Source organism: Bos indicus x Bos taurus, chromosome 10 (genome assembly GCF_003369695.1).
Source record: "Bos indicus x Bos taurus breed Angus x Brahman F1 hybrid chromosome 10, Bos_hybrid_MaternalHap_v2.0, whole genome shotgun sequence".
NCBI classification, from domain to species: domain Eukaryota; kingdom Metazoa; phylum Chordata; class Mammalia; order Artiodactyla; family Bovidae; genus Bos; species Bos indicus x Bos taurus.
Genome location: NC_040085.1, coordinates 86,467,276 through 86,493,854, shown reverse-complemented (window position 1 = coordinate 86,493,854; position 26,579 = coordinate 86,467,276). Strand labels below are relative to the sequence as shown.

At 44.7% G+C, this 26,579-nt stretch overlaps 1 protein-coding gene across 1 annotated transcript in view; it reads left to right on the top strand.

The window, feature by feature from the left end:
- Positions 1-26,579, top strand: part of STON2 (stonin 2) — a 180,254-nt gene that overhangs the window by 23,309 nt on the left and 130,366 nt on the right. The window contains exon 2 of the mRNA XM_027552586.1: positions 25,069-25,347. Within this exon, the coding sequence (XP_027408387.1) occupies positions 25,260-25,347 (88 nt within the window). The 5' untranslated portion in view covers positions 25,069-25,259. The remainder of the gene's footprint in view (positions 1-25,068; positions 25,348-26,579) is intronic.

Sequence of the window (26,579 nt, the reverse complement as noted above, 5' to 3'; positions counted from 1 at the left end):
AAAAACATCTACTTTTGCTTTATTGACTATCCTGAAGCCTTTGACTGTGTAAATCACAACAAACTGTGGAAAATTCTCCAAGAGATGGCAACACCAGACCACCTGACCTGCCTCCTGAGAAATCTGTATGCAGGTCAAGACACAGCAGTTAGAACCAGGCATGGAACAACATACTGGTTCCAAATTAGGAAAGGAGTACACCAGGGCTGTACAGTCACCCTGCTTATTTAACTTATATGCAGAGTACATCATGCAAAATGCCAGGCTGGATGAAGCATAAGCTGGAATCAAAATTTCTGGGAGAAATATCAATAACCTCAGATATGCAGATGATATTACCCTTATGGCAGAAAGCAAAGAAGAATTAAAGAGCCTCTTGATGAAGGTGAAAGAGGAGAGTGAAAAAGCTGGCTTAAAACTCAAAATTCAAAAAACAAAGATCATGGCATCTGATCCTATTACTTCATGACAAATAGATGGGGAAACAATAGGAACAGCGAGAGACTATTTTCCTGGGCTCCAAAATCACTACAGACGGTGACTACAGCTATGAAATTAAAAGACACTTGCTCCTTGGAAGGGAATGGGCTTCCCTGGTGGCTCAGCTGGTAAAGAATACATCTGCAATGTGGGAGACCTGGGTTCAATCCCCGGGCTGGGAAGATCCCCTGGAGAAGGGAAAAGCTACCCACTCCAGTATTCTGGCCTGGAGAAATCCATGGACTGTATAGTCCATGGGGTCACAAAGAGTCAGACATGACTGAGCAACTTTCACTCACTTACTCCTGGGAAGAAAAGCTACAACAAACCTAGACAGTATATTAAAAAGCAGAGACATTACTTTGCCAACAAAGGTCCGTCTAGTCAGACCTATCGGAGAAGGCAATGGCACCCCACTCCAGTACTCTTGCCTGGAAAATCCCTTGGATGGAGGAGCCTGGTGGGCTACAGTCCATGGGGTCGCTAAGAGTCGGACACGACTGAACGACTTCACTTTCACTTTTCACTTTCCTGCATTGGAGAAGGAAATGGCAACCCACTCCAGTGTTCTTGCCTGGAGAATCCTAGGGACGGGGGAGCCTGGTGGGCTACCGTCTATGGGGTCGAACAGAGTCGGACACGACTGAAGCGACTTAGCAGCAGCAGCAGCAGCAGTCAGAGCTATGGTTTTTCCAGTGGTCATGTATGGATGTGAGAGTTGGACCATAAAGAAAGCTGAGTGCCGAAGAATTGATGCTTTTGAACTGTGGTGTTGCAGAAGACTCTTGAGAATCCCTTGGATTGCAAGGAAATTCAACCGGTCAATCCTAAAGGAAATCAACCCTGAATATTCATTGGAAGAACCAATGCTGAAGCTGAAGCTCCAATACTTTGGCCACCTGATGGGAAGAGCTGACTCATTGGAAAAGACACTGATGCTGGGAAAGATTGAAGACAGGAGGAGAAGAGGATAACAGAGGATGAGATGGTTGGATGACATCACTGACTCAATGGACATGAGTTTGAGCAAGTTTTGGGAGATGGTGAAGAACAGGGAAGCCTGGCTTGCTGCAGTCCGTGGGGTCGCAAAGAGTTGAACTTGACTGAGCAACCGAACAACAGCAACAACAATGTGAGATCTTAGTTCCCTGACCAGAGTAGAACCCACATCTCCTGCATTGAAAGGCAAATTCTTAACCACTGGACCACGAGGAAGTCCCTCATGATCACAGTATATTATTAACTCCTTGCAATTGGGCGTTCAGTGTAGCTGCCGTACCGTATTCCACGAATGCTTGTCCCTTTCCTTCTGTGCAGCCACTTGGAGCTTTGGCAATACTGTGAGATAGGGCATGGGCCTTCCCTCAAGGAACCTTCACTCCAGTTAACTTTCTGAAAGGTCGGCAGTGACATTCCCAGCCCCCATAATGTCTCTTCATAGCATTTAACACTAAAGAAGCTTGCTTTCTTGAAATCTCTCTTGTCTTCATGATCCTAGAGGCCTCTGTTTTTCCTCTATCCATCTGATAGACTCCTCACCCCCGCTATATGTAGGCACAGTCCAAGAGTCAGCCACCTTTCATTTTTTTTCCCTCTCTCTCTTTTTGGCCTTACTTCTTGGCGTGCGGAACTTCTGTGACCAGGGATCAAGCCTGCGCACCTGGTGGTGGAAGTATGGAGTCTCAACTGCTGGACCACCAGGGAAGTCCGAGTCAACCATCCTTTTTTGTCTGTCTTTTTACGTCCTCCATTGATTCATTCCCTTGGCTTCATACATCATCATTTTTTTTTTTAATGACTCTAAAAAATCTAGCTTTTACCCCTAATTTTTCTCTAGACCCCCTGAGACAGCGCATGTCCTTCCAGCCCACCATCCACACTTTAAAAAAAAAAGAAAGGCAAAGTCAAACATTCAGGAGAAAATTCCACTGGAAAACAAGATGAAAGTGACTGCCTATTTTCTACATCTACCTTCTGGTTTCACAGGCCTTGAATCGTGACATATTCTGCTGCTGCTGCTAAGTTGCTTCAGTCATGTCCGACTCTGTGCAACCCCATAGACAGCAGCCCACCAGGCTCCCCCGTCCCTGGGATTCTCCAGGCAAGAATACTGTAGTGGGTGGCAAATCACTCCAAATTAATTCTGTACTTCTAATTTCCTTAAGCTATTCACTTCTGCCCTCAGTTCAACTGCCATTCTCCTAACTGTTGTTCAGTCGCTAAGTCCTGTCTTAACTCTTTGCAACCCGTGGACTGTAGCTCACTCTTTTGTCCATGGATTTTTCCAGGCAAGAATACAATGGAGTGAGTTGCCCTTTCCTTCTCCAGGGGATCTTCCCAGACCGAGGATCAAACTCCCGTTTCCTGCATTGCAGGTGGATTCTTTACCACTGAGCCACCTGGGAAGCCCATTCCCCTCATTACCCAGGCTTGATTGTTACTTCCTATCACTGTTGCTGTTTTTATTCTGGAGAGTGAGGAATGAGCCCAGGGATTCCTATGGCCATAGGCAGTCACTTTCATCTGGTTTTCCGGTGCAATTTTCTCCTGAACGTTTGACTTTGCCTTTCTTTTTTTTTTAAAGTGTGGATGGTGGGCTGGGAGGACGTGCACTGTCTCAGGGCTGCTGGACTTTGTACCTGTAGGGCAGCACTCAGGTCAGGGGACGTGTCCTCTTTGCATGGTATGTTAATGGTGCCACCCAGAGCTGTGCAGCACGGCACTGGGCGGGTGTCAGGTGGGAGGGCTTCTGAGCGGGAGGGATTCTGACCACTGCAATGGAAAGACTAACCAAGAAGCAGCAGAGTCTTCCCTGGTGGTCCAGTGGTGAAGACTCCATGCTTCCAACGCAGAGGGCCTGGGTTCGATCCCTGGTCAGGGATCTAAGACACCGCATGCTGCACATGGCCAAAAAAAATTTTTTTTAAAGAGTTGGCAGTTCAGCCCAGGAGGAAAGTTTCATTTCAGCGCAAGAAGGCAATATAGGGTCATCGTTTTTCTGTTTGTCGTCTACCTGGGCGAGTAAAGTCCTGTGCTTGTCTACACAAATCCATACCGAGCTTGCTTTATTACAGAGCCACCAAACTTGAGATCTGTGGCCAAGTGCTGTTTCCTCCAGTCCTTCTTATTCTTGGTGTAGGGACCACTGGCAGGAATTTCTAAAAGGCAAGTTCCTGAAGCTGTGCTGTAAACTGTGATAGTCCCACTTTCCCTCGACACAGCTGGGCTCCTTTAGCCAGAGTTTCCGTCGGGTCCAAAGAGGTGGGCGACAGCGCAGGGCCCACTTCTGCCCCTGTGCATAGTCCGCGACTCCGCTCACATAGGTGACCACGCACGGGGTTCCGCAAAGAGGTGGGCGACAGCGCAGGGCCCACTTCTGCCCCTGTGCATAGTCCGCAGACTCCGCTCACGTAGGTGACCACGCACGGGGTTCCGCCTGCAGCCCCTTCACTCTCTAGACCTCCCCGCTGCCTGCCATGCAGCTGAGCTGGCCGTTTCCTGTCTCAGGCTGAAGCTCACACCACTGGCTTCCCTTTCTTCCCAAATTTCTAAGATCTGCCCCTTCCTCCACTTTCACTTCCTGAACTCCATGACTGCAGGAACGCCATCAGCAAGTTTGTGCCGTGTTTCTTTAGCAGGCTGACTCCTACTCCCCCTTTATTAGTGGAAGTCGCCGTGGAGCTAGCTAACACTCGTGGAGCAGTGGGACTCTTCGTATTGGCTGTGCTGGAAGTCTGACAGGCAGCGTTTTTCGTCCTTACAGGAATCTCTGAAGCTGTTCGGTGAAATTCAGGTTTAGAGAGTTTAATAAGAGACGTGCCCTTGATTGCAGTTGACAGTGGGGTGAGGGTGGCCCGCCTGAGTGCAGAATTTCTGCTAGCCGTCTTCCTAAGACCCTGGTTAGATATAGCCTCTTCCAGGAAGCCTCCCTGAGTGACCCTCCCACCCACCCCTGCAACCTTTGGTCATCGTCCCCAGTAACCCCTGCTGTCATTTCAAGTTCATGGCCTCTTCGAGGTGGTGGAGAAAGACTTCTATTCTTCCTTTTTCTGAGGTTCCTGGTAAAGACCGAAAAGGTTCTAAGACAGGGTTAGAAGAGTATTAGGTATTTTTGTGCGTATTTGCATTTAACCAAAGCCACATGTTTAATGGCTCCTCAAGCACATAGAAACCCCCAATATAATCTAATTTTGGTACATACAAGGTAATTATAGGAGCTGTGACACTCATCAACCTCTCTGTGAAGGGTTGCATGGTAAATGGAACTTTGAATTTAAGGTTGTAGGAGGCACATCTCTCAATCCTTTCTGTGTATTTCTGTGACTAAACGTACTTTCTTTCCTTTTTAATAATATTTAAAATCCTTCAGAGGATGAGATGGTTGGATGGTATCACCGACTCAATGGACATGAGTTTGAGTAAACTCTGGAAGTTGGTGATGGACAGGGAGGCCTGGCGTGCTGTGGTCCACGAGGTCGCGGAGAGTTGGATACGACTGAGCAACTGAAATGGCAACCCACTCCAATGTTCTTGCCTGGAAAATCCCAGGGATGGGGGAGCCTGATGGGCTGCCGTCTATGGGGTCACACAGAGTCGGACACGACTTAAGCAACTTAGCAGCAGCAGCAGCAGCAGCAGCAGCAGCAGCAGCAGAGCAACTGAACTGAACTGAAAGTCCTTCATGAGTATGAGGCCGTTGACTAATTGGCCTTTCTGCATTCTGTGTTATCTGCTTCTCTGTTGGTAACTTCTAGAACAGAGCCAGGACTGGGAACACTATCAGCTGTCTTTTCTTTTTAAATTGGAGGTTAATTGCTTTACAATGTCGTGTTAGTTTCCACTGTATGACCTGAATCAGCTATATTTACATACATATAACCCCTCCCTCGCGGCCCTCCCTTCCCTGCCCCATCCCATCCTCTAGGTCCTCACAGCACCTCGATAAGCTCTCTGTTCTACACAGCAGCTTCCCTCAAGCTATCTGTTTGACACGTGGCAGTGTATCGATGCCAGTGCTACCCTCCCAATTTATCCCACCCTCCCCTTCCGCCCTGTGTCCATATGTCCATCCTCCATATCTGCATCTCTATTCTTGCCCTGCAAATAGATTCATCAGTACCATTTTTAAAGATGCATGGACAATATTTGTTTTTCTCTTTCTTACTTGCTTCACTCTGTATGACAGACTCTCAGTTCATCAACATTACTCCAAATGACCCAATTTTGTTCCTTTTTTATGGCTGAGTAGTATTCCATTATATACATGAATCACTGTAAGCTGGTATTCCTCATTGGTTGATTGGTTGAATGAGTTGGTGAATGGTCTTAGAAAAGTCTGGAAGTCGGAGCAGGTTTTTGTTGGGACCCCAGCACCTACGTCTATCTCATAGCTCTTTGGCCTTGAGCAGGTTATGTAACCTCTCTGGCCTCAGCTTTTGTCATCTCAGAAATGGTGTTAATACCAACAGTACCTCCCTCGGAAGGACGGTGGGAGGTCATCGGTGGGATGACAAGGGTGAGCCTGCACATGCGTAGTGCTTGGGCCCAGGTGAGGAGGTGGAAGACAGGTCTGTGGGCCTCACTGTTAGCAAGAGCCCCCAGCTGCTCCCCTCCCCTGCGCCTTTGCTTCCCTGATCAGCCAGGAGGGACGGATGGTTGGTGGCCCCAGGAGAGTCTGCAAAGCCTCTGACTTGGTTTTCTGGGCCCCTCTTCCTTTCCCCATTCTGCAGCTAGATTGACAATGATATGCCGAGGTTACTTTGCAGTCTACAGAGCACTCTCACCCACATTGTCTTGCTTAAAATTTTTTCAGCATTGTAAAATTGTCTGTGGTTTCAGGAAATTCCTCCCCTTGTTATGATATGCCTGGTACTGGCCCCTCTCCTGATAATAGAGTTTTCACCAGGGACATTCGTTTCTATATTTATGGAGTTGTTTAGCCGCATTTTCTTTCTTTTCACCCTAACCCCAAGCCTGAGATTAGAAGAATCTCATAGAGAAAAGCCCCATTTCCAACCAGTTTCTGAGTAGTCAGATGTAGAGTGCCCTTGTACTGAGGAACAGCTCTCCCTAACTGTGTGGCAACTCTCCTTGGGCTCCCTTCCCTTTTCTGTCCATTTGGAATTGTCACCAAGTCTGAGGGCTTGGATGGAATGTCATGGTGTTAAAATATAAATACGAAAATTTACTGTTTAAATTATTTTTAAGTGTATTGTATTGTTCTGTGGCATTCGGCATTCACATTGCTACGCAATCATCACCACCATTCATCTCCTGAACTCTTCTCATCTTTCAAAACGGAGACTCTGGACATGTTAAAATGATAACTCCCGTTCTCCCCACCTCCCTGCAGGCCCTGGCAACCACCATCCTACTTTTTGTTGCTGTGAATCTGACGACTCTTGATTCCCTCCCATAAGTGGAATAATGCCGTGTTTGTCCTTTTGTGACAGGCTTCTTTCACTTAGCACATGTCCTCAAGGTTCATCCCTGTTTTAGCACGTGTCAGAATTTCATTCCCGTTCAAGCCTTGCTAATATTCCATTGTACTGTCTTGTATGATCTACCACGTTTGTTTGTCCATTCGTCTGTTGACGGATGTTTGAGTGCTTTCACTGTCTTTTGTCTCAGCTATGATAGTAGCTTCCTAATTGTTCTCTTTGCTTCCACTCTTTCATCTTCCAATCTGCTCTCCACTCAAGTCTGAAACTGCAAATTGAACTTTGTTATTCTTCTTTAAGTTCTTCATTAACATTTCATTGTGCTCAGAATAAAATCTAACTGTCTAAATCTGGCTCATGCTTCTGCAGCTGCTAAGTTGCTTTAGTCATGTCCGACTCTGTGCGACCCCATAGACGGCCACCCACCAGGCTCTTCTGTCCCTGGGATTCTCCAGGCAAGAAGACTGGAGTGGGTTGCCATTTCCTTCTCCAAAGCATGCATGCATGCTAAGGCGCTTCGGTCATGTCTGACTCTGTGCAACCCCGTGGACAGCAGCCCACCAGACCCCTCTGTCTGCAGGATTCTCTAGGCAAGAGTACTGGAGTGGGTTGACATTTCCTTCTCCAAATCTGGCTCATAAGACCCTGTATTTACATAGTTCATAAAGTGAACTGGCTTTGCAACTTTATCCCATGCCACATCCTCCTGGTTCCCTCTATACTCAATTCAAGTGTTTTTTTTTTAACGATTTTATTTATTTTTGGCTGTGTGGGTCTTTGTTGCTGTGTGGGTTTTTCTCTAGTTGCGCCGAGCAGAGGCTACTCTCTGGTTGCCATGTGCGGGCTTCTCTTGTTGCAGACCGTGGGCTCTGGGATGCGAAGGCTTCAGTAGTTGTGGCTCCTGGCTCTATAGCACAGTCTCAGTAGTTGAGGCGCATGGGCTTAGTTGCTTCACAGCACGTGGGATCTTCCCGGATCAGGGATCAAACCTGTGTCTCCTGCGATAGCAGGCAGATTCTTTACCCCGGAGCTCCCAAGGAAGCCCACTCAGTTCAAGTTCTTTCTCGTTAACTTTCTTCCCGTCTCAGACTCTTTGTGTCTTTGGCTCCTTCTACCATGAATACATTCTCCTGCTTGTCATCCTTTAGGTAGTAGTCAATGTAACCTCTTGGGAGAGAGCTCCTGTCACCCTATGTGTTGTAAAGGCCCCTTGTTATTCCTTTTCTAAACCCTTTATTGACTTGCAGGTGTTCTTACTTGTTTATAGTTGCTTTGTCCCATTGCTATTTTCTGCTTTTGGATAGAAACCCTTTGAAGGCAGGGTTTGTATCTATTTTATATCCTGAATATCTAGCAGGTCTTTACTAACAATTTTTTTGAATGAATTAAGACATAGCCTATTTTTTTTATGATGTTTGGGTGGAGATTCCACAATTGGTTCTGCTTTTCCTTTCCTTCCTTTTTGCTCCCTCTTCCTTCATCCCACCTCTGCTGCTAAGTCACTTCAGTCGTGTCCAACTCTGTGCGACCCCATAGACTGCAGCCCACCAGGCTCTGCCGTCCCTGGGATTCTCCAGGCAAGAACACTAGAGTGGGTTGCCGTTTCCTTCTCCAATGCATGAAAGTGAAAGTGAAGTTGCTCAGTCGTGTCCAACTCTTTGTGACCCCATGGACTGCAGCCTACCAGGCTCCTCTGTTCATGGGATTTTCCAGGCAAGAGTACTGGAGTGGGGTGCCATTGCCTTCTCCACATCCCACCTCTACCACCTTCCAAAGTGCTCACATCCCTCCCTGAAGACTCATGGGCATGATATTATCATTCTTGCTTTAGAAAACTGGTTGAATGTTCGTGGATTCCTGCTGTTCAAAGGAAAGGTACCCAAAATTGTTTTAACTTTTTACCCTGAAAATGAGCACCCTTCTAGCCTCGCTCCATGTCTCTAAAAAGACAAGCTAACTTTGCAGTGACCTAAGTAAGCAAGAAACTAAGATCATGGCATCTGGTCCCATCACTTCATGGGAAATAGATGGGGAAACAGTGGAAACAGTGTCAGACTTTATTTTTTGGGGCTCCAAAATCACTGCAGATGGTGATTACAGCCATGAAATTAAAAGACGCTTACTCCTTGGAAGGAAAGTTATGACCAACCTAGATAGCATATTCAAAAGCAGAGACATTACTTTGCCAACAAAGGTCCGTCTAGTCAAGGCTATGGTTTTTCCAGTAGTCATGTATGGATGTGAGAGTTGGACTGTGAAGAAAGCTGAGCACTGAAGAATTGATGCTTTTGAACTGTGGTGTCGGGGAAGACTCTTGAGTCCCTTGGACTGCAGGGAGATCCAATGAATCCATTCTAAAGGAGATCAGTCCTGGGTGTTCTTTGGAAGGAATGATGCTAAAGCTGAAACTCCAATACTTTGGCCACCTCATGTGAAGAGTTGACTCATTGGAAAAGACTCTGATGCTGGGAGGGATTGGGGGCAGGAGGAGAAGGGGACAACAGAGGATGAGATGGCTGGATGGCATCACCGACTCGATGGACATGAGTTTGAGTGAACTCAGGAGTTGGTGATGGACAGGGAGGCCTGGCGTGCTGCAATTCATGGGGTCGCAAGGAGTTGGACACGACTGAGCAACTGAACTGAAGTAAGGAAGGCAGAAAAAGAAATCAAGTTTTCTGGTTTTTAAGTTAATTTTTATTGGAGTATAGTTGCTTTACAATGTTGTGTTAATTTCCACTGTATAGTAAAATGAATCAACGATACAGATGCGTATGTCCCCTCTTTCTTGGATTTCCTTTCCATTTAGGTCACCACAGTGTATTAAGTAGAGTTTCTTGAAATTAAACCTGGAGAGAGAAATCGACATAATATTTTTCAAAGTGCTATAAATAAAACTTAGTGGAATTGAATCTTTTGCTATTGTGTTGTTGTTTAATTTACTCTGTACTATGGGTGATGTTGATTTTTGTTGAAATTCAGTCTCCAATCTATATTGGGAAATTTTCTGAAGAATTTATGTCCAGGCTCTAAAATTTTGAGATCTTTTTGGAATAAGTTCTCCCATTTTTAAACCACAGTGCTGGCCCAGCCTGGGTAGATTCTCTGCTCAGTGTATGACAGGCTGAAATCAAGGGTTGGCCACTGAGTTCTCATCTGGAACTCAGAATCTCCTCCGAGCTGATGCCTGCTGTTGGGAGAATTCAGCTGTTTGTGGTCATAGGATTGTTGTCTCCTTTTTGTTGCTGGCTTTCAGTTGGGTCCCACTCTCAGCTCCTAGAGGCTGCCTCAGGTCCTTGCCCTGTGGCCTCTGTCTCAGCAGTGGAGAAACTTCTTTTCACACTTTGACGCTCCCTGACTTCCTCTTCTGCTACCAGAGAAAACTCGCTGCTTTTAAAGAGCTCATCGATTATGTTAAGTTTCTTGGATAGTCACCCTATCTTAAGGTCAGCTGATTAGTGACATTCTTGTATCTGCAAAACTCCCTTTGCCATGAATTACATTGTTGTTCAGTTGCTAAGTCGTGTCCTACTCTTTGCAACCCATGGACTGCAGAGTGCCCTGTCCTTCACTGTCTCCTGGAGTTTGCTCAAATTCATGTCCATTGAGTCGGTGATGCTATCTAACCATCTCATCCTCTGCCGCCCCCTTCCTCTTTTGCCTTGTCATGCACAAAGACATAATCACAATGGTAACACCAGGGTGTGGAGATGACAGGCGTCTCCTGTAGAAATTTGCTTGCCACATTTTTTTCCTGTCCCTGTTTTATTAGTTAGAATTGCATTTGCCTGTAAGTATCAGAACACTTGATTCTAATAACTTAATTTTTTTTCACATCACAATAAATACAGAGATGAGTGATCATTGATACTGGTTCAAAGGCTCAGTGACATCAGGATCAATGACTCTGTGACCCTCTGAGCCTTTCTTTGTGGTTTAGTAGCTCCAGCCATCATGACTGTAATCAAGAGAACATGAGCACAATTAGGACAGCGTGAGTACTACCTGTTACCTTCATTGGGAGTGCAAAACAAAGACAGAAAACACTTCTCAGGGCTTTATTTCTGACTGTACTTCCATTTCTGTCTCATTGGCCAGAACTTAGCCAAGCGGCCACCCCTAGGTTCAAGGGAGGCTGGGAAAGCAGGAATAAGAATTACCGTGATGCTGATAATGACCTCTCCTCCAATGCCGGATGATAAGAGGAAATGGATGCTGACACCGTAGCTAACGTGTCTGTGGTACCTATTTTCTGGAAGGCAGAATGTGGCATAGGGGAGGAAGCACAGAACTTAGAGTAAGAGGCTTGTGATCCTGTCCCACCTCTGTCATGCCATGGTTAGCTGTGTGGCCTTAGGTTAGTCACATAGCCTCTCTGAGCCAGTTCCCTTATCTATCAAGTGAGAGAAATTTCTGCTTTGCTTATCTCAGTGTTATTATAAAAATGGATCAAAATAACCCATGAGCTTCTTTGCACCCTGTAAATATATGCTAATTGTGGGTTTCGGTAAGTATTTGGTATAAGAAAATCAGGCTTCTCTGGTGGCTCAGTTGGTAAAGAATCCGCCTGCCAGTGCAAGAGACCTGGGTTCAATTCCTGGGTTAGGACGATCCCCTGGAGGAGGAAATGGCAATCCACTTCAGTATTCTTGTCTGTGAAACCCCATGGACAGAGGAGCCTGGTGGGCTACAGTCTATGGGGTTGCAAAGAGTTGGACACAACTGAGTGACTAAAGCACCAGCATAAAAATAAGAATGTATTTCATGGATTCTAAGAACTGTTTATGTTCATAGACAATTTTTGATAGTTATAATCTCTGAAATTTGATATATTTTACAATCCAAGACAGTTTCAGTGAAATATAATAACAATATTTTGTTAAGCTTCTTGGAAGATCTTAGGGTTATGCTTAGGAAATGTGGCCATTGGGATGCGCAGACTCCTCAAGATTCCTAGGAAACTGACACTCTCAGGATAGAACATCCGAAATGTAAATGAAAAGAAATTACCCATGCCTACTTCCTGCTTTCGTACGGGGGATATTAGTGTCTCTCTTTCAGATACAAAACTGAAGTAAGCTGAGATGGGTTTACAAGATGGAATAAGCCATCTTCCAAAAGTTAAAGGTGCTAGAAAGTGTTCTGCAAACTTGACAGCTTGACCTCCTACTAGGGTCATTCACTGAACATGACATACTGTTCAGCTGCCTAGGGATGCCATTCAGGGTCACTGCCTCAGGAATGCACCAAGATCAGAGGCAACCTGTTTTGCAAGTCAAGTGTGACTTCAACCCTTGACTCCGAATGTGGAAGTCAAGTGTGACTTCGACCCTTGACTCCGAATGTGGAGCCTTGAAGTTGTTGGATAGCACAGCCATCAAGGTTGTTTATTTTGAAGAAAAATCAATTTTTGTAATTGTTTATATTTATAATTATAATCTTGGGGTACACATATGCATGTACACACATACATTTATATGTGTATGTATTTGTATACATGTGTGTATACACACACACACACACACACACACACAAATAATATGACTTTAGGTGGGGCAAAAACTGACATCTAGGGCTGGTGGATTGTGGTGTACATGATTGAAAGAGACAAGTAGATGGAGTGAGTTTATGGAGAGTCATGGATACATACTGACTAAAAGTCGGACACGACTGAGCAACTGAACAACAATAAATAGTTGAAATATTTATTGTCTTCCTTCCTTTTAGAGCTCTTTCTCCTTTATGTGTGACTTGAGACGGGGGTATTCATTCTATTCACCAGTTTCCAATGGAAGACGAGGTATCAGTCTCTTTTTATTTTTTAAAAAATGAGATATTTAAATGAAAGAATGAAAGAAAAAATGGTGCAAGATAGGAAAAACAAACAACCAGGGCCATCCTATTTTATGCTTTTAAGAATATCAAGGCATCTGTTAATTAAAGTGAGTGTGTGTGTGTGTGTTTTCCAGTAAACTCTGCTCAGGTTCTGTGAACATGAACTCTGTTCTCTCACAAAGGAAAAAAGTTTGAGAGAAGAAGGAAAAGAAACCATGTTCCAAGTCCTTAATCTGATTTGGGTCTTTGGTGCAGGATAGGCAGGCCTTCCAGGCTTCTGTTTATTCTGAGAATTCATGAAGCAAGCAGCATTGTTACTTTAACTTCCTGATTAAACTTCTGTGATTTCTGCAGCCCACTGTGACAAAGGCTGCAGAGTGTAAAACCATGCTTGATATTATTTTGCATCTCTCTTCTGAGCACCATTCTGAACACACACTAGATGCTTGGTGTAAATTGGTTGAATGTCCAGTTTTATAAGAAAGTTCTAAAGAAATGCAAAGAATTCCTACAGTCTTATTTTTCCTTTCTTCCCAGTTTTCCTTTTGACTTTGAGTTGCTTTTCCTTGATCAGGAAAAAGTTGAGGTTTTACTTTGGGGTTTGGAATTGGCACCAGGATCTAGTTTAAGATGTTTCTGCAGGAAGCCCTAATAACTGGCTGGATAGCATTTGCCAGTAACCTCAAAACCCAACAAGTGGATGCAGAGATTTTTTAAAGTAGCTGCCTAGTTGAATACATATGACAAGGAGATATAGAAGGAAGATCACTAAATTCTCAGATTTGCTTATTTATTTTTTAAAAAGTTATTTGTACGTGTCTGCAGTGGGTCTTCGTGGCTGTGGGTGGGCTTTCTTTAGTTGCAGTGAGTGGGGGCTACTCTCTAGTTGAGGCACATGGAGTTTTCATTGCATTCTCTTGTTCTCTGCCCCACGACATGTGGAGTCTTTCCTGACCAGGGATCGAACCCATGTGCCCTGCATTGGCAGGTGGATCCTTAACCTCTGGACCACCAGGGAAGTCCTAAATTCTCAGATTTAAATAAATTATGTTAGGTTGTTAGGTGGCATGTGTGTGTTCAGTCGCTCGGTCAAGTCCAGCTCTTTGAGGCCTCATGAATTGTAGCCCGCCAGGCTCTTCTGTCCATGGAATCATCTTAGGCAATAATACTGGAGTGGTTGCCACTTCCCACTCCAGGGGAATCTTCTGGACCCAGGAATCGAAGGCACATCTCCTGCGTTGGCAGGTAAATTCTTTACCACTAGCGCCATCTGGGAAGCTCCTATGTCGCATACCTAACCTAACAAAATAAACCATTGTCTCAGCTCCCCTGATAGCTCAGTTGGTAAAGAACCTGCCTGCAATGCAGGAGACCCCAGGTTGATTCCTGGGTTGGGAAGATCCACTGGAGAAGGGATAGGCTACTCACTCCAGTATTCTTGGTCTTCCCTTGTGACTCAGCTGGTAAAGAATCCACCTGCAATATGGGAGACCTGGGTTCAATCCCTGGGTTGGGAAGATCCCCAGGAGATAAGGCTACCCACTCCAGTATTCTGGCCTAGAGAATCCCATGGACTGGATAGTCCATGGGGTTGCAAAGAGTAGGACATGACTGGGCAGCTTTCACTTGAAACCTGAAACCCTCAGCTCTGAAGGGATGGATTTAATCCATACAGCTGCATGAAACCCTCCTTTCCTTTTCACATGACTTATAAAAGTTCTATAAAACTTCTAATTTTATTTCTAGGACAGTATAAAATCCCCCTAGTTTAGATGATCTGAACTAGTCTCTTTCCTTTTTTAAAGAAATGAACACGTTAGTAAGAGACTGTTCCAAGGAGGACTTCCACTTCTTGCTCTGATTAGCTGACTGGTCCTTCTGCAGTAAACAACCGCTAAACCCAGCAAAGTGTCGCAGGCCTGTTTTCAGGTGTTGGGTAACAGGAAGCACGACAGTTCGATGCTACTAAGCAAAGGGCAACTCGTGGGATGAGCCCAGGGTTCCCCGTCGCTGTTTTCCGGGAAAGAATTTCCTGAGTGCAGCACAGTATGCTAGAGTCTTGGCTGAGCACAGCAGTCCTGCTGAGCTAAGCAAACCCAGATTCGAGTTTGGGGCAATGGAAGCAACTGGAATTCACAGGGCAGGGCTCTAGAGAGCAGAGGGCTGCCTGGGGCACGAGGAGGGAACAGAAGTGTGTCTGGTGTACCCAGGGAGTCCTTGGCCAGGCTCATGTGCACATTTATGTATCAAAACTGTGTAAGACTTATCAAAAAGTGGTGCCTCCAGGGTTGAGGATGAGACAGAGACCAAAGGTCAAGCGATCCTGAGGGATACTGGGGATGCAGCCCAGCCACAGTGGAAAGGCCGCCTTAATAACACCCTGAGCATCCAGAAAAGTCACAAGAAATCTGTATCTTTTGGGCAAATGCTATGATTTCAAATGGAGTTGGTAATTAAACATAAATAAATAAAGGTATAGATGGTAATTATTTTAGGCCCTGTGAGCCATTCAATCTCTCTCACAGCTCCTCACTTCTGCTGTTATGGAGCAAAAGCATTCATAGATAATGTGTAAATGAATGGGTATGGTTTTGTTTTAATATCACTTTTTTTTTTAAACAAAGGCAGAGGGCTCGATTTGGGTCATCACTGTAGTTTGCCAACATTTACTCTAGGGTAAGATACGCAGATGACACCACTCTTATGGCAGAAAGTGAAGAGGAACTAAAGAACCTCTTGATGAAAGTGAAAGAGGAGAGTGAAAAAGTTGGCTTAAAGCTCAACATTCAGAAAACTAAGATCATGGCATCTGGTCCCATCACTTCATGGGAAATAGATGGGGAAACAGTGGAAACAATGTCAGACTTAATTTTTTGGGGCTCCAAAATCACTGTAGATGGTGATTGCAGCCATGAAATTAAGACGCTTACTCCTTGGAAGGAAAGTTATGACCAACCTAGACAGCATATTCAAAAGCAGAGACATTACTTTGCTAACAAAGGTCTGTCTAGTCAAGGCTATGGGTTTTCCTGTGGTCATGTATGGATGTGAGAGTTGGACTGTGAAGAAAGCTGAGAGCTGAAGAATTGATGCTTTTGAACTGTGGTGTTGGAGAAGACTCTTGAGAGTCCCTTGGACTGCAGGGTGATCCAACCAGTCCATCCTAAAGGAGATCAGTTCTGGGTGTTCACTGGAAGGACTGATGTTGAAGCTGAAACTCCAGTACTTTGGCCACCTCATGCGAAGAGTTGACTCATTTGAAAAGACCCTGATGCTGGGAGGAATTGGGGGCAGGAGGAGAAGGGGACGACAGAGGATGAGATGGCTGGATGGCATCACCGACTCCATGGACATGAATTTGGTTGAACTCCAGGAGTTGGTGATGGACAGGGAGGCCTGGCGTGCTGCGATTCATGGGGTCGCAAAGAGTCGGACACAACTGAGCTTTTGAACTGAACTAAAGGCCTACTTTAAATCTACCCTGAGCCAAGAGCTATCAAGGAAATTGCAAGGGAAGTTGAATTTGGAAGTTGAGTCCTGCAGTAGTTAGAGGAACTGGGGAACATTTCTGACCTTACACAAATTCATCCAATGAAATGGAAGACCAAGCCTATGCAAGATCAAGGGGAGACAGTTTGACTCCCACAGAAATTAATTCTGCAGAGGAAGATCAAATCCAGAATGTCTTCAGTCTTTCATCACAGTCTTTCATCACAGAGGCATACAAAGAAATAGGAAAATATTACCCATAGTGAAAAAAAAAAGTTGTCAATAGACGGTAATCTCCAAATGGTCTAGATGTTGGATTTGGCAGTCAAAGCCTTTAAAGCAGCTATTATAAAAAAGTTTAAAGAACTAAAGAAAAATGTTGTTAGAATGAGTGAATATAAAGGCATCTCAGCAGATGAGTAGAACCTATAAAAGAATCTAATGAAAATCTTAGAGTGAAAAAGTTGAATAATTGAGATGAAAAATTCACAGGATGGGCTTAAGAGGAGAACAGAAGATGACAGAAGAGAGAGTGGACGTGAAGACAGATCAATAGGAGAAGGAAGAGATAGAGAAAAACATACTTGAAGAGATAGTGGCATAATGTCCCCAAATTTAATGAAACTATTAGCAAACAAATTCAAAATCTTACACATCAAGTAGGATGAGTTATAAGAAAACCACATCTAGACATACAATAGTTAATTGCTCAAAACGAAAAACAAAAATTTCATAACAGAATAAGAATTACAACCAAACTTCTCATCAGAACAACAGGGACAAAAAGACAAGATACTAAAGAAAAAAAAAGTTATACTCAAATTTCATGTCTAGTGCAAAGTATCCTTCAAAAACAAAGATGAATAACGGACTGTTTTGGAGCAGCTCTGTCCAACAGAAATATAGCGTAGGCTGCATATGTACTGTTTTACACTTTCTAATTACCCCATTCAAAAACCTTAAACAGGTGAAATTCATTTTTAACAACATATTTTTAAACCTGGTATATTCTAAAATATTACCTCTTTAACATGAAATCCATATAAAAATTATTAAATAGATATTTTTTACATTTTTATATTTTTTGAAATCTGGTGTGTATGTTATACCTGAAGAACATCTCTGTTTGGTCTAAGCACATTTTAATAGTTATCCGTGTCTGGTGGCTACTGTATTGGAATCGAATAGCCTAGTTTTAGGTCAAAGAGAAAGGAGAATGGACAAGTTGCTCTGTATCCAGGTTGTTTCCCAATCTGTCTTACACATAGTGTTTAAATTAACCTTTCTAAGATATTTACCAGTTCAGAAGGCCTGAAGAGGCCACCTACTACATGGTAAGATAAGTTCATCTGTTCATTCATTCATCTATTTACCCAATAAACATTTACTAAACGCCAGACCCTCGTCTATGAGTTGGAGGACATCACAAGAATAAAATCCAGTCCCTTTCCTCACAGGCTAATTGACATGATAGTCCCACTAGCCAACCAGTTCATTATCATTTGGTAAATGAGTGTAGGTAAGATACTGTCAGCATGCAGAGGACATGGGTGATGAGGAACCAGTGGGATTAGTGGGAGTTGGGAAAGGGTACCCTACATCAGAGTTCTTCACTGCAAGCAACAGAAATGGACTCTGGCTAACACAAGGGGGAAAGGACTCTCTGGCTGTGGGGAGCTGCCGGGGTCCAGCCCCGGTGGATCCAGGGAATTCGAAGCGGGGCGGCGTCGGCGAGGATCAGGAAACAACTGCTTAATTAAACGTTAATCAAGGATATAAAGAGTAATAGTATAAGGATAGCTCAGTAGGAAAATTCAGTGAAGAAAAGAGGCTGAAATAAGGATAGCTCAGTGAGGAAATTCAGTGGAGAAAAGAGGCTGAATAATTCAGCCAGAAGGTGAGAGAAAGAACGACATGGGGAGACCAAGTTTCAGTGAACAAGGCCCGCACTTTATTTTCCAAAGTAGTCTTTATACCTTAAGTTATGCATAGAGGATAATGGGGGAAGGGGTAGAGTCATGCAGCAAGCCAGGCTTTCTTCCTGCAAAATTATCATATGCAAAAGCTTAGGTGATTAGCATCATCTTCTGGCCCGGAGGCCTGTTAACATTTTAAGACCCTTTCTTCAGAAAACTTATTTTTCTCTAAAGGTGATAAGTCAAGCGCCACCCTCCAAAAGCATTAGATAAAGTTGCATTCCTACAGAGCAAAGGTGTGCTGGGCTATAACAAGAAAAAGAATTAACTCAAGGGTCCCAGGTTACAAACATTAAAGCTACTACTTACACCAATTATATTAATCAATACACTGCCAGGGACACAGCAGGTAAGGGATATGGAAACTTAGCAGCAAACATTGGCCCAACAAGTGAAAAGCCCTTCACCAATACAATTTCTAATCAATCTTTTAACTGCTCAAAGGAATCTGTATTTAGACAGTTTAGAACATCTCATGCCTCTCACAGTTGGGAGGCTCTGAGCAATCACATGTGGCCAGAAAAACCTATTCAGGCAGGCTAGAGGACTTCCAAAGGAGTTTGTAGGTTGAAACACTGTCACACCCAGGAATTATTAACTGGAGCTGTAAGCTAACTCTTTTTTCAGAGAGAGGTAGTGGGGGACAGCCCCCCGTAAAGTCAGAGGTGTAGGTGAAAGCACAAAGCAGAAAGTAGGCAGACTCTGGTTTGGGGGGTAGATGCTTGAGAATTTCCAGGGGAACTCCTGAGGCTTGATCCCGCCTTTGCGTATGCCAAGCCTCCTTCCTCATGACCTTTGCCACGGGCGGAGCTCGCTCCCCGAAGGGAGCCCCTGAGGACTTAATTTTAAGCAGAGCTCTGGCGTGGGCATTTTCAGGTTTTAGGCAGACCACACTGGCATAGTAGGTTGGACCACAGGTTTAGAGGGGATGATGCTAAAGGCAGGGAGATAGATAAAGTGAAAGTCGCTCAGTCGTGTCTGACTCTGCAACCCCCTGGACTACACAGTCCATGGATTTCTCCAGGCCAGAATACTGGAGTGGGCAGCCTTTCCCTTCTCCAGGGGATTTTCCCAACCCAGAGATCGAACCCAGGTCTCCTGCATTGCAGGCGGATTCTTTACCAGCTGAGCCACCAGGGAAGGAGATAGATAAGAGACTGGTAATTGTCTGAATGAGAGACTGAGGGGCTGAACCACAGCAATGGCTGTGGAAACAGAAAAGGTAGTTTTAAGAGTTCAAACTCTGAAATTCAGGACTGTCACTGTTCCAGCCCCTCCTTTCCTAGTGCACTCAACTCAGTGCCACCCTCTTCAGATGAACAGAGCCTGACTTATGGTGACCTGGACATGCCATTTCTGCCTATTGTTCCCTGAATGCCTTTGCCCCTCTGCTTATTTGGCTAGATCCCTCCCTTCTCATTTAAGATGTAGCTCGTGACCACCTACCACTCAAGCCCTGGATGGTCTCTTAACAGCCTAACTCTCTGCCCGGGTGCTGTCAGTGTTTTATGGCTAACTTGTCACAATAGGTTAAAGAACCTGTAGACACATGTGAGTTGCTCAGTCGTGTCTGACTTTTTGTGACCCCATGGACTGCAGCCCACCAGGCTCCTCTGTCCATGGGATTCTCCAGGCAAGAGTACTGGAGTGGGTGGCCATTCCCTTCTCTGGGGGATCTTCCTGACCCAAGGATCGAACCTGGATCTCCCACATTGCAAGCAGATTCTTTGCCCTCTGAGCCACCAGGAAGTTTATTGTTTTAACATCACTGTCATTAATGACAACCTCCTGTAAGCTACTGGGGTCTACCGATGCTTTCTCATTCTCCCGGGTACTGTCAGGCCCTAGAGTGGGGTCCTGCACAGTACCCTGTACATGTTCCCAATGATGCTGACCCCCGGCTTTGTGGGACACACTGGGGTCCAGGTGCAGCTGGTAGCATCCATCACCAGACTCCTGCTCAGTGAAGGCTTGTCCATCTCCCTAAAGCACATTTCTTGAGTCACTCTCTACTCGTAAGCTTCCCATGGCCCCCTGAAATCTTCTTCTCAGATTTAAGATCCATCGGTCCTTTCTCCCCACATTTCCCCAGTTGTCATCAGACTGACTTCTTCACTGGCCCAGAAACAAGCCCCACGAAGGTCTGATTCTTAATTTTTACTTAGGCTGACCCTTGTTCCAAGGGTGTCCTTACTTTTTCCTTCTGGTGGTTCAGAGCCAAGTGAAAAAAGTGCAAGTATTAGTTGCTCAGTTATCTCCGACTCTTTGTGACCCCATGGACTGTAGCCCACCAGGCTCCTCTGTCCATGGAATTTTCCAGGCAAGAGGACTGCAGTGGGTAGCCATTCCCTAGTCTCCAGGGGATCTTCCCTACCCAGGGATTAAATCTTGGTCTCCTGAATTGCAGATGGATTCTTTACCATCTGAGCCACCAGGGAAACCCTGATATCTTTCAGCCAAGGATATCTTTCAAATCCAAAGTCCTGCTCAATCCCTGATGGTTCTAGCCCTTGCAGATCTCTCTGTGACCAAACTTTTGCAGCATTTCCGGTGTGTCCTCCAGCAGGCAGTTACTCCCAGATTTGTTGTGTTTGCTGTTCTGAGCATCTTCACCTCTACAGCTAGATTGCGAGCTGCCTGATCTCTCAGTATCTCAGTGCCTAATACATTTCTGGACACCTAGGGCTCATGAATGCATAGTAAGAGGTTGCCATAAGGCGGATCTGTTTCTCAGGCCCTCATCTTCTCCATCAACTGTATTCTCCACACCCACATTTGAGTGTTGTTAGGGAAGTTGAGGAATAAGCTTCTCTCTGCAATGGCAGCCCAGAAACTTCAGTGAGGTTTTGAGTGGCTCTTGGTCAACCCTGTTGCTGATGGTGAGTCATCGCTCATTTGTGGTGAGTCTAAGCCTCACTTCATGATTCATGTTCTAAAAATGGGGTGAGGTTTTTGCAGAGAAGCCAGTTCCGGTCTGAATGTGGCCTCACGGTGATCAGGTTCCTCTGGGGGTGCCCAGCTCTCCTGAAGGTCAGGCATCTCAGGGTTCCCCAGATGTGGCTGGATTGTGGCAGACACCTAGAATCGATTTTACAGGGTTAGGATAGGGTGTTCCTGGTACTCAGTGCTGTCCCTCAGGCTTTCTTGAGACTTCTCATGATCTGCAACGAGCTCAAGTCTGGATCTGGGATGGACTAGAAAGGGGAGATAAATCTTGGGGGCTCCTCTTTTGTTCATACTTCTGAGTAGGTGTCTTGGTTTCTCAGCCAGAATGAGCTTGCATCTGGGAAGAGGGTGTTGTGCTTGACTCCACTTAGCATCTGGGAGAACTGCTGTAAGAAGGAGTTGAAAAGGGAAATCATTATAAAATCTGAACGGGTCAGTGACAGAAATGGGGTGGTTTCACGAATTTTCCTTTCTGATCTCAAAACTTCCACTAGTAAGCAGTGAACCATTGTGCAAGTCGTTTACCTAGCGTAGTGATGGCCATAGCTGGCATTTTTAAAGAGTTTGCATTAGAGCCTGGGGCACACAGTAAGCCTTCTGGAAACTCACCTGCTATGATCACACCATTGTTACAGAGCATTCTTTAGCACTAGTGCTACACACTCGATGTCTGATATCTTACTTAATCCTTACACTATTGCTGTGTTTTGTTTTTCTTGCTGCACCGGGGTGAGCTGAGGCTTACAGACTATACGTGATTCAAATCCAGATGGTGGGACTCCCCAGCCTATCTCAGTCTCTGTTGTTGTTCTGCCTGACTTCCCTGGGCCTCAGTTTTGGTTTTTTTTGTTTTGTTTTGTTTGTGTGTCTGTTTTTTATCTGTAGAAGTTGAAAGCTGGACTACTGGTCTTTAAAATCTCTGAGTTCTAAAATTTCTAGCTGTTTTGTCCATTATCTTCACCCTTTTCCCTGTCTTTCTCTGCTTCCCCTCACCCACCCACTTTCATCCGTGACTTTCACGGGATTCATCATCACGGGATGGACGGCATATTTTCCCCATTGAGCTATGAGGCCGCGTGTGTCAGCATGTGGATTTGCACTGTGGCTTTGTGGTGGTCGTTGTTGGAGCTAGTTTACACGCTGCTGTTGTTGGAGAGAGGGAATCTGACTCTTCAATTTTACTGTCTTAGCTTGGCCTGCAGCCATTACCACACTGAGCGATGCTAGCATTTGACGGGCTGGAGAGAGGCTTATGGAGGAAGCCCACCAGACTCAGCTCTTTGGGTCTGTGAGCTCTACATGGTTATCTGGTGAGATCTGGTTGGAGCAGTCATTCTCCAGGTTCTTTGCACATGTCTGGTCCCATGACTTGTGAGGATCTTAGGAGAAGAACTTGAAAGAGAACTTTCAATTCTCTGCACAGCTTGGATTCCCTCGCGGATGTCCACTGAGGAGTTTTACCAATCATTTCATTATAGTTCCATTGGAATTGATGTCTCTAGAGTGCTTCAGTTGGGGGATAGGCTATATATATATTTTCCAGTATTTTTCTCTGTGGCTGTGACCCAAAGATCAGAGTGATTTGGCATCAGAAGACCTGGGTTCAAGTGTTGCATCCGTCACTTTCTAGCTTGGAGCATCTAACACACCTGCTTGTGGTGACCTCTACTTGACTCATTTTTGGTGGTCTCTTACTGTGGAATAAGAAGAATCTATGTCACTATCCTAGGATATGTGAGTTCTTCCACTTAGAAACCTGGAGGCAACATCTGAGGAATCTTAGCGTACCATACAAAAGCCTCAAAACAACAGAAGCTTTGGATAAGTCGCCTACCTTCCCTCAGCCCACATTTCTTCATCTGTGAAAGAATTATGGTAATAACCTGTCTTACCCAACTACAGTTCTATTGAATCAAAGTATGGTATGAAAATAGGTTTCTGAAAATTATAGATTCTATAAGAAACATTATTTAATTTTAGGAAGTATCATGCAGCAAAATTAATTGTTGTAATTACCAAAAATACAAAAGCTATTAAACTTTTCTGTTCTGGTTATCCTCAGCATAGAATATTTACTGCAGGTAATAACCTGTAGTAAAATTTCAACATTTTCTTTCTATCGTGCACCAGCTAGAAGGCTATGAGTTAAATTGTTCTAGACTAAAATGGATATTGAGTATCCAGTTAATAAGAACTGATACTGTTCAAGGTGGATAGTAACTCTTATGTGGAAACATTAATTTTGTATTAATTCTGGGGATTAATTAATTACATTAATTTTGCATTTTCAGATTTTACTAATTCATTGCAAGATCAAGAGTTAGATTCCCCTCTTGCACTATTAGTGGGAATGTAAATTGATACAGCCACTATGGAAAACAGTGTGGAGATTCCTTAGAAAATAGGAATAAAACCACCCTGCAGCACAGCTTGCAATAGCCAGTACATGAAAGCAACCTAGGTGTCCTTCAACAGATGAATGGATAAAGAAGTTGGAGTACACATATACCATAAAATATTACTCAGCCATCAAAAGGAACGAATTTGAATGAGTTTTAGTGAGGTGGATAAACCTAGAGCCTGTGATACAGAGTGAAGTAAATCAAAAAGAGAAAAACAAATATCATATGTTAATGCTTATATATGGAGTCTACAGAAATGGTACAGATGAACCTATTTGCAGGGCAGGAATAGAGACACAAACAAGAGAGCAGTGGGGGAGGAGAGGGTGGGATGAATCGGGGGAGTAGCATGGAAATATATGCATTACTGTATGTAGCGTAGATAGCTGGGGGGAGTTGCCTGTGTAACACGGAGCTGAGCACACAGTGCTCTGTGACGGCCTAGAGGGGTGGAATGGGGGTGGTGGGAGGGAGGCTCATGGAGACATGTGTGCACTTACTCACACTGTTGTATGGCAGAAACCAACACAACGTTTTAAAGCAATTACGCTCCAATTCAAAAAAAAGAAGTTGTAAAAAAAAAAAGTCATTAATAGTACAAACAATATTAGAAGTCTATTAAGTATCCTTCCGTGGAACATAATTGCACCATGAGTACAGGCTACCCTTTTACATGCTAATTCAAATCGACCTAGAATGCAAATGTGTTTTTTTTAACTCATGTTTTCCACTAAAGCAAATATGCCCTACCCCCGTACTCCAAATGAACAAAATAAATCCATTTCTGTTTTTCTTGACTGGTAAATTGTGCTCAGAGATACCATCTGGAGATGGTTGGGTTTCTGCCAAAGGTTTAAATCAGGCTTGCAAAGAGCTACCTGCCTAAGGCAAGAAACCACGCTGATTTAATAGGAAAGAACGTGCTTTTATTTTGCCATCTGGTAAAGGAAAGTGAAAGCTCTTTGAAAAATGCTGGTATTAGTTTTACAATGATGGTATTATAGATAAAAATTATTTTCAAAATATAGTAATTGGGAACATTTGAGAATCTGTTTGCTAAAATGTGTGTGATTATTTGTAAATCTGTCCTGATGCTGGGAAAGATTGAGGGCAGAAGGAGAAGAGGGTGTCAGAGGATGAGATGGTCAGATGGCATCACCGATGCAATGAACAAGAATCTGGGCAAACTCTGGGAGACGGTGAGGGAAAGTGAGTCCTGACGTGCTGCAGTCTGTGGGGTCGCAAAGATCTGGACACGACTGAGCAACTGAACAATGGCAACAACATTTGTAAATCCGATATGAAGGTACATGCAGAGATCTCCGTGCTCATGGAAGATATTTCTACATGAGAAGTGAGGGCAAGACAGGGACAGAGAAAGGGAAATAGGTTGGAAACGACCCGGGTCTTCTGGTGGACACTGTGGCAAGCCCAGATCTGTGTGGACTGGTTATAATGTGATGGTGATCCCCTTTTAATTTTTATTATTTTTTTAAACAGATTTCTGCTTGGCAGATTAGCCAAAGGCAAGAGAAGCTACTCTGTCCGCCTTTTGCATGCTGCTCTCTGCGAGACCCCACGACAGACCCCAGGCCCACTCCACTGTGCTCCCAGACCCCCACCCAGCCCCAGACATCGCTCTGGGGTCTGCCTGAGGCCTGCAGTGTGAAGATGCCCAGCACCTTCCTAGCATGACGACCCTGGACCATGTGATCGCCACCCACCAGTCCGAGTGGGTCTCCTTCAATGAGGAGCCACTCTTTCCCGTCCCTTCTGAGGGTAAGGAGAGCTTTCATTGCCTATGTGGAGAAATTAACGAAGGACCACACCTGTGTGTTGTGGCTTCTATTGGAGTGTTCTTTCCAGGGGATCTTTTATTTAACATTTTATTTATTTATTTTTTTTGGCTGTGCTAGGTCTGGGTTGCTTTGCATGGGCTTTTTCTAGGTGTGCCGAGCGGGGGCCACTCTCTCAATCAGCCTGCAGTGTGTGGGTTTAGCACTGTGGTGTCTTCTCTTGCCGTGGAGCATGGGCCCTCGGAGCGTGTGGCTTCCATAATTGCAGCACAGAAGCTGGTTAGCTGTGGTGTGCAGGCTGTCGAGTGCTGGCTCAGTAGTGCTGGTGCACGGGCTTAGTTGCTCCATGGCATGTGGAGTCTTCCCGGACCGGGGATCAAACCTGTGTCCTCTGCATTGACAGGCAGATTCTTATCCATTGTGCCACGAGGAAGTCCTCAGTGGGATATTGATAAGGAAAAAGTCAGTTTATCACCTTCCTTAGATGCAGATGTTTTTCACTTAAGAGGCTCAAAGGAAGCATCTGAGGAATCTCAGAGCTCCCAAACAAAGACCTGGAAACACCAGAAGCCCCCAAAGACCTGGAAGAACCAGAAGTATTAGCTGCTTTCTTCCAATGAACATAAACTTCATATTTATCAAGTCCATGGAATATAGAGTCCATGGAATTCTCCAGGCCAGAATACTGGAGTGGGTAGCCTTTCCCTTCTCCAGGGGATCTTCCCAACTCAGGGATCGAACCCAGGTCTTCTGCATTGTGGGCCGATTCTTTACCAACTGAGCCACAAGGGAAGCCCAAGAATACTGGAGTGGGTAGCCTATCCCTTCTCCAGGGGATCTTCATGACCCAGGAATCGAACCAGGGTCTTCTGTAGTACAGGCTGATTCCTTACCAACTGAGCTGTCAGGGAAGCCCTGAATATAAACTTCCTATTTACCAAGTACTTTACACTCAGTCTTTTTGGTTATTACTCTCCACAGCCATTCGGATTGTTTCAGTTTTCAAAGGATAGTTGTCAAAAAGAGTGACAGGCACTCGAACCAGATCCCTTGGGCTGAAATCCTGGCTCCATCATGGATGTGGATAATTGGGTGGATGATTTGTTTACCTCTCTGTGTGATAGTTCATCTGAGCAATATGGATAATCACAGTGCCGACCTGAGGGTGGCAGTGAGGATTAAGTGATTAACATATAAAAAAACCACTTACAACAG